Source organism: Trachymyrmex cornetzi, unplaced genomic scaffold (assembly GCF_001594075.2).
Source record: "Trachymyrmex cornetzi isolate Tcor2-1 unplaced genomic scaffold, Tcor1.1 scaffold1012, whole genome shotgun sequence".
NCBI lineage: Eukaryota > Metazoa > Arthropoda > Insecta > Hymenoptera > Formicidae > Trachymyrmex > Trachymyrmex cornetzi.
The window spans coordinates 83,179-98,235 of NW_017295557.1; the positions used below are offsets into that span (position 1 = coordinate 83,179).

The window sequence follows — 15,057 nt, forward strand, 5'->3', positions numbered from 1 at the left end:
TCGCGAACGAACGAATATTCAGAATATTAAATGATATTAAACATGATTTATTTGTACCAATAAAAGCTCGATATACATACTTAAACGTTAATTTAACCAGGCATTTTATCCCAAAGTTATTTATATATTAAAAGGTAAAAAAACTTTTATATATAAAAATTAATATTCTTCATTACAATTTATAATGTCTCGAAATAAAAACTTATCGAAACATATGAAAAATATAATCAGCACTTTGATACAAATTATAATTACGAATTACGATTTTATGTACAGATAATTAACGAGAGTCTTTGTATCTCCCGTATCGTTGCACTTTGTTTCAACTTAGCCTCTTGGTAAGATATTAAATAAACGAGATTTTTATGTGATCGTTAAATAAGTGCCATTAGCGGTATTATTTTGTTGCTTTTCAACAAGAGCTATTTTCGTATACTAGTAGACATCATATACTTCGGAACGGCTTAAAACAAGCGATTTGTAGAATAATTTGTATGTATACATATATATTTTTTTTACGTTGTTACTCTAATTTGAGTAAACCGTAACGTATGCGCACATTATTGTACTTTCAAAATTTTACCATTCTCATTTTCATGCATTAATCGCTACTTACTAAGCCAATCTTAAACGTAGCATAGCGAATGCTAATTAGCATTCGAATGAAAATTGTTAAACGCTCCACAATTCTTAAGTGCGTGTTAACTACGTTGAACAAAATTATAGCATATGCTATCGCACAAAAGTTTCTCTGCCTTACACGTATTCCTTACGCGTTTAAATCACGAGTCGGCAATTTTATTCTGACACTTAAATGAACTCACACGAACACGAGTAAGAGTTTGCACAAGACATAATTTTACCAGAATTATCTGGTTCTAAAATCTTCGTAGGAACACGACGAACGCTATATTATACGCCGAAAACAATTATGAGATTAATACTTGAACGACTTCCTCGAAAGTTAGATATACAAGTATAGAGAGAGAGAAAGAGAGAGAGAGATAGAGAGAGAAAGACAGATAGATAGAGTAAGAGAAAAATAATTAAATCTAAATACTTTTTGTGGTCACAAGCCTTAAATTTTAGCAAAATTTTTTTTAATGTTATGTGCAACTAACGCGCCGACTCAGGTCAATTTTTTTCCTATGAGTCGTTCGTTCACCGTTGCAAAATTATGTTTTGAGGTAGACAGGTATATTCTCCAATAGCCTTTTATAGCTTCGAGTAACGCTAAACCGAAAGATAAATACTTTCACCGACGCAAAATACCGCATTACTTTTTAATCCTATGCCTTAGTAGACCACAAATACGATTCAGAATGTTTAATCTGTGAAACTCTTGTAATTTCTCTCAATCTGATTTACTTCTCGATCCGTGCTACAACTGAGAAATTATAATCAAGCGTCCCGCTAAACTTGGTTATATTAAAGAATTAAACAAACAAGTATCGAAATAAGATTTGAGGCTGTTAGTCTTTAGCTTACAAAGTATCAGTAATGTCCAAAGCATCAAAAATGCACAAATAATATCATTATTTGCTAATGACGCTAATAAACGTTTCGTGAATTGTTTTGTTGCTGAATCCATGATAATTAAATATATGTGCCAAAATTGTGTTTTAGATTAGAGTATAGCATATCAAATATAAGTTTTGCACGTCTCCAATTTAGTCATGTGTTTCTACAATATTTCATAAAAATGATTTTCTGCCTCATTATTTTTTAGCGCTTGAACTTGGTACATCTCACTACACTAGATTTCGCATATACCGATTCTAATTTCTTCAATACTATACATCAATGTACGTAATGCGAATTTAACATTACTATAAGATACTGTAACAATACCATATTTCGTGTTTCATTGCCAACAAAGGATATCGCTTTTATCAGCAAATTGCACTGATAGGTATTACACATTATGAAGGTATTACTTATAACCTTATGCTTCAGGTACTACTTTTGTACCCATTTCTTACCTGAGCTCGTTCAAGATACGAACAAGACATCCAAAACAAAATAAAAGAATGTATCTCCCCCTCCCCAATCTAGATTCTTAATGACATCTGCTAGTTGCCCGAATTATATACACTATTAAAATTTGTATAGAGAAATAAATAATGATTACTAATATACATAATTAAATTTTTCAGATACAATAATTCAATACACATGTGTAAGATTCGTTTCTTGTCGAGCATGAATAAAATTATCATAACATAATTTATACAATACTGAGATACTTAATAATCGGCACCAGCTACTATTCACACGATTACCAACATTATGTTATCTACTGCGGTGCTCTTTAAGAGATTAATCTCACGATTTATACGAGAGGCGGATCCTTCTGTTCATCCATTTCTTCGACGGTTATGTAAAGACCCTCCTCTTCATACGTCGATTCATGCTTCGCCAATACCTTCAGCAATGGACGCAGCTTCATCCACCATTGATACGTCGGAATGCGATGCCTAACAAATTTTATAAAGTATTACGTTATGTATAGAAAATTAACGATTCATTAGGAAGTTCAATAAAATACGCACTCAAAGTCAGTAACTTCGATAAGTTCCGTGAATGGCGTGTATCTATACTGGCGTCTGACAATACCAAGCATCACCGCACTGTCCGCTGCCGTAGTGAACGTTTTGCCGTCGGGGCTGGTGCATTTTCTCAATTTGTCACTGAACCATTCCACTGCTTTAGCGCCCATTTTTGTACCTAAGTTACGGTCAAAAGGCGTTGGTGAACCTCCTTGTTGCATGTGACCTAAAACAGAAAGATATAGTGACAATAAAAATTAATTGTATATTAAATGAAATGTCAGATCCCTTAAAAGAATAGTAAATGAAAAATGCGTACCAAGTATGTTTCTTCTACAACTAAATAAACCTTTTCCTTCCTCACTGAAAAGTCTGAATGTAAATTCTGTATTGTAATTTTCATTAGCGTTTTCGTTTCTGATGATGAGACCTCTTTCGACGCCTTCCGACATCTTTGCTGCCATCGCGATAACATCTTGATTCAAATCTTTGATATTAAATTTCTCTTCATAGATATACGCCGCGTCAGCACCACCGGCTAAACCAGCGACGGTCGCTAGATACCCACAGAAACCACCCATCGTCTCGATGATGAACACGCGACGTTTAGTGCCTTGAGCCGATTGCCGAATACGATCACAGATCTAACAAACAAGTTGATTAGTATGCTATTAAACTTTAAATCTCCAAGTTAAATTTACAAACATAACAGAGCTCACCTCCGTAATTTCATTTGAAGCGGTGTCACAACCCAATGAAAACTCGGTGCCTGGCACATTGTTACTAATAGTCGCAGGAATCATAGCGATAGGAATTTTAAACTCCTCGTACTTATCTCTCGCCTTGAAAAATGTGAGACTAGTCTGATAACCCTAAGAATAAAAATATATTTTTATATTGATATTGATCTCTGGACGGATTCAATGTGCAAGATTCGGCAAATTCGTTACCTCGAATCCACCTATGATGAGCAACGCTTGTATTCCAAATTCTTTGAGCCTCTGAGCGATTTGGGGTAATTGATCTTCCGTGGGCGGTGCACGCTTTGTTCCCAATTTTGCGCCACCCTCTGAAACCCAGCCGGTAACAGACGGCCAGTCCATCAATTTCAGTCTACCAGCTATTAGGCCTAGCACTCCGTCACCGATACCATATACCTACAAGTCAATGAAATTGAGTGTAATAAAAGTACGTGGGATGGTATTCAAAATTTTTCGATATGTATTATACCTTGTCGCCTCGATAGATACAATTCCTCACGAAGGAACGAACTGCCGCGTTCATGCCGCAGGACGGCGATCCTATATGCATAACTGCCAATGTATAGTTATCCTAAAAACAATAAAATCGCATATTACTAGATGAAAAACGACACGTCAATCATGCAACGTGCATGGGAAGCTGAAAGATCGCATTTTATGTATGAAATTGCACATTAAATAGCGCACAATGCTTCCGTTCCATCTGCCTGCAAGAGGATGATCGTGAAGTACAGTAAATGATACATATTTCTAACACAAAGTAATATATATTTCTAATACATTCTCTACTCGAAAGGGTTAACTCACTTGTCCACATAAAGTGTATTGCTAAGGGTGGAAAAATGTGCTATCGTTAGGGAGATTGCGCTCGGTACTATGTACAAAATCTGAGAAGAATATATGCTTATAGGTTTTAACTCATTTACCTTCGATAATGCGCGGCCATTAATTTCCTGAAGCAGTATCAAATAATATATGTAATAATTTATGCATTACTCATTATTTTATATGTTAGAGACCCAAAATTCTCGCGATATACTTCTACTTCTTCGACGATATTAATGCTATATTAATACCGTGTTATAGAACAGAGTTTTTCGGGTCGTCAGAATATATAAACTTTTAACTTGTTATTAGATATAAATAGAAAATGATCGTACCCTGTTAGCACCATCTATCAGGTGTGGCGCTTTCAAACGAGTCAGCATTTTGTACGTTTCTAAGTTGCGTGCGAAGCCCCTGGAAGATAAATATAAACGTATACGTTTATTAATGTACTTAATATTTCATATATTGTGGTATACGTAACGTGTTTTATTCACTCACTTTCCTCGAAGCTGAACAGCAAGGTCCCAATTTTTGTCAGCCATAGCCTGCGCTACGGCTTTCGTACGACGAACACATTCCATAAGTGGTAATCTTACAGCTTGATTACCGTCTAACGTGACGACGCAGGCTTCCGTATCGGGTGTTGCCTCCATTAAAGCCATCACAGCTTCAGCTCCCATCCGGCATCCCTGTAATACACATTTATCCCTCAAAAGTGTGATATATATTGTATTTTATAATATTGTAAATGAGGAAAAAATGAAAACATTAATTAACTTGCTAATTTTTAATTAATTAAAAAAAAGTTGAATGCGTGCGATTTCCGTGTGTAAGTTGTTGTAAAAGCTTCAATTTGTATATTAAAGAATTATATGTACGCTTATTAATCCTAAATGGCGCGATATCTTACCAAAACTCTATCGAAGGCTGAAGGATTACCACCTCTTTGTACATGGCCCAGAACAGTGATTCTCGTATCCTGCTGCAATTTCTCTACGACGACTTTGTGCACTTTTTCAGCAGTGATCGGATCGCCGTTTCTATCGACAGCTCCCTCGGCTACGATAATAATATTAAGCCGTTGACCAGTAAGTCTTTCCTGAAAAAAAGTTGTATAATAACAAAAATCTCCCGTATATCAAAGTTGAAATTTTGCAGAAATCAAATATTTTAATAGATTGAAAAGCAGGCTATAAAATAGAGAAGTAAAGAAAATTAAAGATAATAGCTTAATAATGATGCAATCATGATTACATAGATTAATAAAAAAAGATATTAAATAGCATTAAAAATGTAGGCCTTTGAATTATATTAGCAGCATTTAATATTTTTTTTATGTTAGAATAATGTTGCACACACACACATACAATGTCATAGTATAGCATGCACATTTAAGTGAATATTCCTTTCCTATACAAAGAGAGAAAAGTGTCTTCAAAGCATATTGCAAATACATCATCATTCAAAGTAATCAAATCAGAATAAGCAATTAAAATAATTGTGATGAATTGCAATGTTAAAGAAATAAAATGTGAATTGCAGGAAGCAATGTGTGTCGTTCATCTTGCAGGTTGATTCAATCAGAACAATTAAATATGCTTGTTTTAAAAAATTAAAAAAAAATATTATCGAACCTGCAACAATTTTTTGCACAGCTTGTTGGGCCACTCCTGCTCGGGTGGCCATTCTGGGATGAAAACATAATCAGCCTCACAACATATAGCTGCCACCAGAGCCAGATAACTGTAATGGTATATTGTAAACCTAACTAAAATTCTACTTTAATGCGATATATGTAAAAATATTATATAAAATAATGTTACGCGTCATTAATTAATCGTGACCACGTTTGATTATAAATTCATAAAGTTTCGTTTGATCGAAAAATGTAAGTAGAAACTAATCTGCGGTAAATTTTCGCATAAATACTAACGGGATGAATGTCAAAAAATTTGAGAAAATTTCACGAGCACAAAATGTGATCTGGCTACAATTGATTATCTCAAATATATACCGCATTTAAAAATACAAAAAACAAAAGCATTTGGACTTCCCCACATATCTTTAAATTTTATTTATTTCGGACATTAAATAATAATAATTTAAAGTAACGACTGGTTGAGAAACGTGCCTGTCGCAGACCTTGGCATAGCTCCTCGACCCAGTCACCACTTGTCGGAGATTCAGGAATAAAGCAATAGGTGGCTTCGGTAGACAAACTTGACGCTAATGTCAGGTACCTGAAAGGCTCTGTCATCTAATTATCTCCAGTACCATCGAACATATCATTATGTTTACACTGACTCTATATTAATTAATGTGCGACAATAAAATGTAAGTATATTTTTCGTTTGCATTCCTCTTTACGTCACTATTTAGAGGTATATATACATTCAGGATGTTGTATGATCGAATATTAAATCAGAATACATTTAGCAACTCAAAAAACTGACATATACATAAAAACTCATTCCTCACGTTTAGTCAAGTTAGTAAAAATTAGCAATGCAATCTTTAAAATTTGAGAAAGTCTATCAGACGTGCCTGCTCCAACTTTTTACATAATTTTTCAGGCCAATCGACAGGGGGCGGACATTCTGGGAAGAAAACATAGTCTGCCTCCGCAGCTAAAGCGCCCACAATAGCCAGATACCTAATCGAAAATCGCTCGTTTATCTATGTTTCATTTTCAGAGTCAATATCGATTCGGCGCGATGATATATACACACTAAATCTCATGTCCTAAATCGTAATCAACCACGGATGACTTTTCTATTTTTGGAAACTAATAATAATGTATAAAGTCTTTTATCAATGTAAACCTTAAATTATTCTCGCGATATAAAAAATGACAATATATTCTGCACTTACCCGCAGTGACGACCCATGACTTCCATTATAAACGTTCTTTGATGCGAGTAAGCTGTACTGACTATAGCATCGATACTTTCAATGATACGGTGCAACGCGGAGTCGGTACCAATCGTCATATCCGTACCGCAGAAATCGTTATCAATAGAACCTACTAGACCGACAATATGCAGCTGCTTGTATTTCTCGCTCTGTTCGGCAGTTATATCACCTAATGAAAAATAATGCATTAGTCTTTGAGCACGTATGATAGACTGTCGGGATAAAGCGACAGTTTCCTAGAGAGTTTCTCTATTTACCAGATTCGACGAGCTCCTTCAGAAGTGCGGGCCATTCTTCCTTGAAGAGATTGGCGCCCGTGAGAGAGCCGTCCCCACCGATCACGACCAAATTAGTAATTCCCAGATTAACCAAGTTCTTAGCGGCTTTCCGACGACCGGGACGCTCCCTGAATTCTTTGCATCGGGCGGAGCCGATTACAGTGCCACCCTGAAGAAACAAAGAGTATTAAATGTTAATTATGTACGAAAAAATAATCATGCAATATTTTCAATCCAATAATGTGTATGTACCCTGTGAATGATGCAAGATACGGATGACCATGTAGCTTCTTCGATATATTTCCCACCATCCACCATGCCTTGATAACCTTCCCTGATAAAATACACTCTACACCCGAGGTAAATGCCCATCCTTACGACTGCTCGTACAGCGGCATTCATTCCTGAAAGACAAAATATCAAAACATTAATCACATTTACTTCAAGATACACGCAATTTATACAATTATTCTGATATACCCTGAGAGTCGCCTCCACTGGTGAATACAGCGATGCCTTTGCCCTTGTGACTTCCAGGTTTGATAAACCTCTGAGCTGGCGCGTCTTCAGCCATGACTATATCGCAGTATTCCTTATAACTCTGTAATATAAAAATTCAAAGTTAATATTTCTCAGAAGCCACGCTCGCGCTGTTTCTTTTTGTATCTTCCTCATTTTGCGCCAAACGTGCCGATGATGTAACAATTTCTATATTTTACTCAGTAACCTAATCAGCAGGAATGTTTAAAAAAATATTTTTTAATATTTATTTTTTATACTTTTAATACTAAATATTAAAAATATATTTTATGAACATTGTCTGTACTGACTGGGAAACAAGTAACAGTAAGATGACATCAATGTTAATTTCCTGAACAATATAACTGTTACGTACAACAATTGTATTATACATTTATATTAATGAATAGGAAATTATAATATTGATGTAATATTTAGCGATTACTGATATGCATTATTTTACAACAAATAGAGAACAAGTACAAAGAGATTGATAAAGAGTCAGTCATAACTTGTTGTCTCGTAAACCGCGGGAAACGCAGACTCCTGGCGTATTCTTCCTCGGCCATGTCAAACCTTATCTCGAACGAAGAGCCAGTTGGTAACTCTTCAATCGATTCAAAGTTGCGCCCCCAGAACATCTGTGTCCAGAAGTAAATTTTCTAATATTTTCTAACATTTGCGCGTAAATTTCTATGTAAGAGAAGAAAAGGAGGAATTGTATGATTATTAACCGGCGCAAGCTTGCCTCTGGAAACAATAAAGAGAGCTTTAAATTTTGCATGCTGATCTTGCTCAATCTATCAGGATCGGTTTTCTTCAATACTTCAACGGCGATAGACTTTCGTGAGGAGTTTCTGGATATCACCGAAGATCCAATTCTAGTAGAATCCGTTAAACTCTTCTTTGCATCTACATCTCGTACTTCTGCAGTGCTTTCTCGTGTATCTGGATCGTCGTCCAGATCGCTATCACTTTTCGCGTAGCCTCCCGAATAAATTGCATTTGTACAACGACACTGAACGGCTTTCTGACTTTTAGACATTTTTCTCCGCACGATAATTTTTACATTAAGTTTTAACCTTATTTCAATCAATTCGAGATATGTACATATCACTATTCTACAAGTTCATTCGTAATAAAAAAACGAAGTCCACTGCGGAATATTTTTGCGAGTAAATCATATAAAAATCGATCTTTTGAATTCATTGTATATACTTAATTTAATATACTTGATGTATGTACTTTAATTTGTGCAATTAATACAACCTTAGCCATAAATATAAAACATTCTCAATTTATTGCATTATCTTGAAAAAGGCGGTAACAAAAATCAATGGAAATTAATAAAATATTAAAATTGTTATAAAAATAAATTTTATTTCTCAATAAAAGTGTTTTTAATTTATTCTTAATTTTTTTACATACAGAATGTTACTCCAATTTGTAGGGGCGCTTTATACTTAACAGTCAAGGCCGTATATGTACATATAAAAAGACATATAAAAGATAGAAATATATATAACGAAAGAAAAACGCTTTTACAAATTGACTATGTTATTTCAATTCTCATAATAATAAAGTAATACATAAAGGAAAAGGATATATACACGAGTATAGTATTTTATAAATAAGTCAAAACAGGATGCTCAATATTAAAATAGTAAAATTATGTGACATCAAGGCAAATAGGAGTTCACGAATAAGATTACGTAAACGTTATAAACTAAAAAGTGTGTATAAACTAATAAATTACCTATTAATAGAATAAGACAATATTTAATAAATTTACATTACATGTTTCGGCTACAAATTCGAACCTTCCTCAGATATAAAAAATACAATAAAATTATATACTGTGTAACACTAGCATTCCATCGATATGATATTGTATATTCTCAGCGGTTTTTATTAGCGGTTGCGTTTCATCTTACACAGTAATATAACTTTTTGAATATTTTTATTATATTTTTTTCTCATCTGAGGAGGGCTCGAGTTTGTAGCCGAAACATCTAATGTGAATTTATTAAATATTGTCTTATTCTATTAATAGGTAATTTATTAGTTTATACACACTTTTTAGTTTATAACGTTTACGTAATCTCATTCGTGGACTCCTATTTGCCTTGATGTCACATAATTTTACTATATAGTATTTTAATTAACAAAGAATGTAAAAGGTTTGGTAAGCTCGAATGCTAAGAGTTCCACCACTGAACATTGAAAGAACCTCAGTGTGATGCGCACCGCAGAAAAATCCGGATAGAAGCTGTCGGAACTGACGCATTACGACATGCGAATACCGCGTTTTAAAATTAAATAACACGTGTACGAACGAAATCTGGCTGGGTTTCAAATCGAGAGAAGGAGCAGCATCAACAATTCGCGAGCCACGAAGTTATCACTGCTCGCCAGCCGGAGAGCTTTTTCCGTCTGGTTTGTCGCGTGACAAGATTAATTTATATGTTCGAGGGAACAAAACTCTCATATTTTCTATCTTAAAAAAAGACAGTAAGATCGCAAAGGTGAAATTCAGTACAATGGCACCAAGATAAAAAACTTGTTTATTTGATTAAATTTGTCTTTATTTTTTTCAATAAAGAATATATATATTTAAGTAAAAAATATATATTTGAATTAAATGTATTATATTATATTTGACTTGAATGTATGTATTTAAATAAAATATAATCACAATTATATTTATATCTTTATAATTATATTATATTTGATTTAAATACATACATTTTCCAACGAAAGAAATAAAGACTAAATTTAGTAAAAAAAAAGGAACAATTAATTCAATCAAATGAACAATTTTTTCTCTCAGATGGAATTCGAAATAAAGTGAATCTCGAGGACATTGCTCCGATCTTGCGAGTTTCCTCCTGCGACGCGCAATAGTGATAAATAATGATGCGTGGAAGATGCAATTGTGTCATTGCGAGATATATGCTTGGCGTATACGAGTGATGCTGCGAAGTAGATTTCTTGCAACTTTCTCATATACTTTTCTTATGTACTCCTACCAATGCAAATTAATTTTAATCTCGGTTTAACTCACTTTTTTCTTCTTTCAGCTCTAAAAATAAGAAAAAAATAGAATAAATTAAATTGAAAATTAAATTGTTTTTTACAGAGCTCAACAAGTTTGCATTCTTCGTATTTGATCCATTTGCAACCATATTTTTATCGTCTCTGTCCAGCCCAAGTTTTTTATTATTTTAGGTTTTTAAATGTGTGGAAAAAAAAATTCAAGGTTTCTCTTCAATATCAATGTCACATCATCAAATACATTTTACATTACAAAATTTGAGAGTGAAATTTTACTTATGCAAAGAAGAACCCAGATTGCAGACGAAGGATTGAAGTAAAATAAATCATAGTCGTTTTCAATTACATTTTTTTGGTATATAGAACTGTAAATATATAATTTTTGGTACATAAAACTATAAATTTAAAGATATATGTTTGATATATAAAATTATAAATATAAACGGTATATGTTTGATATATAGCGAATGTGGAGTCTAGTAATAAAAAACAAACCTCACGATCAAAATTAATCTATATTGTGGTAGAAATGAGCCTTATTAGAATAACATTGCCGAGGCACCGAATGCGAGAATCGATCGTTGGAAGACAATAACGATTCGTCTGATCATTCTATGATTCCATATCTCTTACGCAATAATTGTTCATCGAACAGTCAGCATTCATCGAAACTGCGTCCATGCTATATTTACAAGCGTCACGTGAATCGTTAGCTATCGTTCTCTCGTAAGCGAGTGATTGCGCCTGCCTAGTCAATGAGAGCTTAACCTAAAAGTAACCTCGGCTCACCTGAAAGAGGATCAAACGGCGAGTGAATGCCGCTAGAATTTTCCGAAAAATCCGTGAACTTGTCAGTTTGGTGACGATATCGCCCGAATGCGATGCGATTTTGGATTCCAAGCGGGTCAACGAGGCGCGCACTTTGACCGATCAATTGACAGTCGCGTGCAGGTGTCAGGCGTCGCGACGACGACGACGCAGCGACAACGGGCGTCGGTGTGCGCTGCGCACATGAAAATCAGCAACCGATCGATGCTCGCGATCGTCGACGACGAGCGATTCGACTCACCAGGGAAACACGACTGACGATCGCGACGACGACGATGTCCTTCTGTTGCTGACGCTCCTCTGACAGGCATCCGTCACTACCGCGCCACGTTCGGCCAACTGAAGGTGACCTTTGGCTGGCCGCGCGTCACCCCCCTCCACGCGCTCGAACGATTTCGTCACCCTCCCCCCACCACGGCGCTTAAATTGATTTCGGACGAATCACGCGCGACGCGGAAGATTCGAATATACTGGAGTAAACTGAAGTGCGCCGAAAAAGACTTCCCAGACAGTACACAATATTTATAAAATATTTACAAAATATTTATAAATATTTATAAGATTTATTTTAAATATTTTGTAAATATTTTTGTGGTCTTGGATTGCACAGATTATGAACATTTATTATAAATATTGTGAAATATTTATTTTAAATGTTATAGTAAATGCTATGAAAATACTTAATGAGATATTATAATCCAAGTAAAAAATATCTATTAGAAATATTTATTTGTATTTACCATAAATATTACATGAAATATTTAGTCTATATTTTAATAATATTTCAAATAAAGCTTTATATAAAATATGTATGTAATATTTATGCAACATTTAAAAAATTGAATATTAATAAATATCATAAATATATATTCTGTGCTGTCTGGGTTGCGAGTGCGTTTCGAAATATTTCGAAAATGAGCGGCGAAAAATTCATTTCTCCTGTTTCTTGAGCAAAAATTTTATTTCGAATTTTATCTGTTAAGGAGTTTTCGATCGAAAATCGTAGAATGGCCAAGTGGATGAAGAATCCATAAATGTTTAAGTATACACTAAGAAAAAAGTATTTGGTATTTGTGATTATAATTGCATGATAAAATAATTATGGTTTATTTTATATTTACTCGTATTATTGATATAATATTAGTAATAATAATTATAAAACGGACAATTAAGAGCCTTAATACGCGGTAATTGGTGCGATTATCATATATACATATATATATATTTCGATTGTATCTATTACATAATATACAAAACTAAACGTTTCGGCTATATTCAAGCCATCCTCAGCAGTCTCCAATCATAGCAATAATTGATAACAATTCAATGTTCGTAACGTCAAAGAAATCGAGTGCAGCAAGCAAGTCTCACCGATTACTATATCTGGAGTGTGTAAATAAATTAAAATTGACAAAACAGATAAAATCAAGTTAAATTTCTTGTAAGAACATAACGTTCGCAGTGTCAAAAGCAGAGTCAACTTACGATAAGTTATGTTCTTACAAGAAATTTAACTTGATTTTACCTGTTTTGTCAATTTTAATTTATTTAATTTATATTATTGTGCAGTTATGATGTGCAGTAGCTCACACTTAATTAATCAACTAACTGACGGTTACACTCCAGATATGATAATTTGTGAAACTTGTTTGCTGCACTCGATTTCTTTGACGTTATGAATATTGAATTGTTATCAATTATTGCGAGTGCGTTTCGAAATATTTCGAAAATGAGTGAAAATTATAATCGAAATATATGTATATATGATAATCGCACCAATTACCGCATATTAAGGCTCTTAATGGCCCATTTTTTTACTCTATTTTTAATTTGTTTTAATATTTCAAGAGCCCAAATTGAATTATTCGCTTTTGTTTAATAATAATTATGTTTCTAATTCTATATCATAAAATATAATTATAATATTAAAAAATATAATTGATATAATATGGCCTAACTAATACAAAATTAAATGAAATACGTCGAGAAGGGCTACGAGCCAATTAAAAATATTTGTTTAATATAATTATATATCGAATATATTTATGCAAAAAAACATTGCAGACTGAAAATAATTATGACACAAGTAACATGTGGAAGTTTCTAACAATATTGCAGCAACATTGCATATGGTTATAACTGCTGAAATGTTCCATGCTATCTGAATCATAATTATTTTCTATGCTAATTACAAGAAATATACCTAGACAACAGAAAGTGTCTAAAATCGAGTCATAAAACATTTTTTGCGTTTAAAAGACAATTTAAAGATATCTTATGTCACAATGTTAGACTTTGTGTTGTTTGGATAATTATTATATTATATTTATATTTCTTGTAATTAACATACAAAATAATTATCAATAATAAGAAATATAAATACAATTATTATTATTAGCATTATAGTAGTAATAATTATAAAAATAGAATTCCTACCCATAATTACCATACAACAGTCATAAATATCAAATATTTTTCTCTCTCGTAATATGAAGTACGTTTTCATAGAAATTTCACGTATGCAATAATAACCTTTAAGACGAAATCATTAACGCGATAACAGATATTTACTGATAGCCATATATTTGTTCATATAGTAATGCAGAGATGAAGGCTGAGATAAATCTTCGTATACGTTCAATCAAAATAGATATTATTGTAATCGATATTGATATCAAAATGAAAAATATAAATCATATTTTGATTACGATTTTGATTGAATATTACGAAAACCAATTAAAATAAAAGAGAAAATGAAAACAGGTGATACCGTATGATAAAACTGATCAATTTCTATTACATACATTTGTTTCTCGGTTTCTTTTGTTTATTAAAAAAATTATATAAACTTACCTGATAGTAATCCTGATAATTGTCCATTTTCATAAGTTGGGAGATGAATAAACACTTAAAAACTAAAATAACAATTAAAAATAAATAAAACTCTAAACAATTCAAATGTGTTCAGTCGAACGTGCAATTAAAATTTGTGTCCAAATCTCTGTACAAATTTCGAAAATAATTACATTTTCACTATCATTGTGCGTATTTTAGGTCTGTTTTCTGTGGCTGAACTAGTGTACACTTTTGGAACTTAAAGTTAGATATATGTTTGATAATTGTTTAAAGCGAGAAAGAGAGTTCTAGAATAGTCTAGTGCAGGAATAGAAAACAGACCATTTGTTTCATATTATTATTAAGATTAGCGTAACTTTCTCAAACAACTTTATGATTGCTTTGCCGAATCTGCACAAGAAATACTTTTATAGCTTCTTATTGTCGCGGTTGATCGTCGTCGACGTTCCACTTCGACGAGACGACTTCTAC

The 15,057-nt window shown here is 33.3% G+C and overlaps 1 protein-coding gene across 4 annotated transcripts; it reads right to left on the reverse strand.

The window, feature by feature from the left end:
• Positions 1-218: 218 nt before the first annotated feature.
• Pfk (ATP-dependent 6-phosphofructokinase) lies at positions 219-12,074 on the reverse strand. Of its 4 annotated transcripts, none has more exons than XM_018502567.1 (16): positions 11,692-12,074; positions 7,810-7,930; positions 7,582-7,733; positions 7,309-7,498; positions 7,010-7,220; positions 5,773-5,881; positions 5,049-5,237; positions 4,637-4,827; positions 4,471-4,549; positions 4,237-4,263; positions 3,780-3,881; positions 3,500-3,706; positions 3,269-3,421; positions 2,869-3,193; positions 2,553-2,775; positions 219-2,477 (listed from the first exon to the last, which is right to left on the reverse strand). In XM_018502567.1, exons 2-16 carry the CDS (start codon positions 7,901-7,903, stop codon positions 2,333-2,335), a joined length of 2,397 nt encoding a protein of 798 aa, XP_018358069.1. In that variant the 5' UTR covers positions 7,904-7,930; positions 11,692-12,074; the 3' UTR covers positions 219-2,332. The 4 variants fall into 4 exon arrangements, with proteins under 4 accessions (XP_018358069.1, XP_018358076.1, XP_018358060.1 ...); XM_018502558.1 differs by lacking the exon at positions 5,773-5,881 and adding an exon at positions 6,683-6,791 and having other exon boundaries at positions 2,333-2,477; positions 11,972-12,074; XM_018502549.1 differs by lacking the exon at positions 5,773-5,881 and adding an exon at positions 6,683-6,791 and having other exon boundaries at positions 2,333-2,477.
• Positions 12,075-15,057: the final 2,983 nt, after the last annotated feature.

Bases quoted from the DNA above. Each gene is read 5' to 3' on its own strand.
- Pfk (XM_018502567.1), bottom strand. From the start codon at position 7,903: ATGGCTGAAGACGCGCCAGCTCAGAGGTTTATCAAACCTGGAAGTCAC. The intron at 4,828-5,048 runs GTAAGATATCGC...TGTGTATTACAG, and splicing joins CAGCCTTCGATAGAGTTTTG to GGATGCCGGATGGGAGCTGA. The intron at 3,194-3,268 runs GTGAGCTCTGTT...CTTGTTTGTTAG, and splicing joins CTTCAAATGAAATTACGGAG to ATCTGTGATCGTATTCGGCA.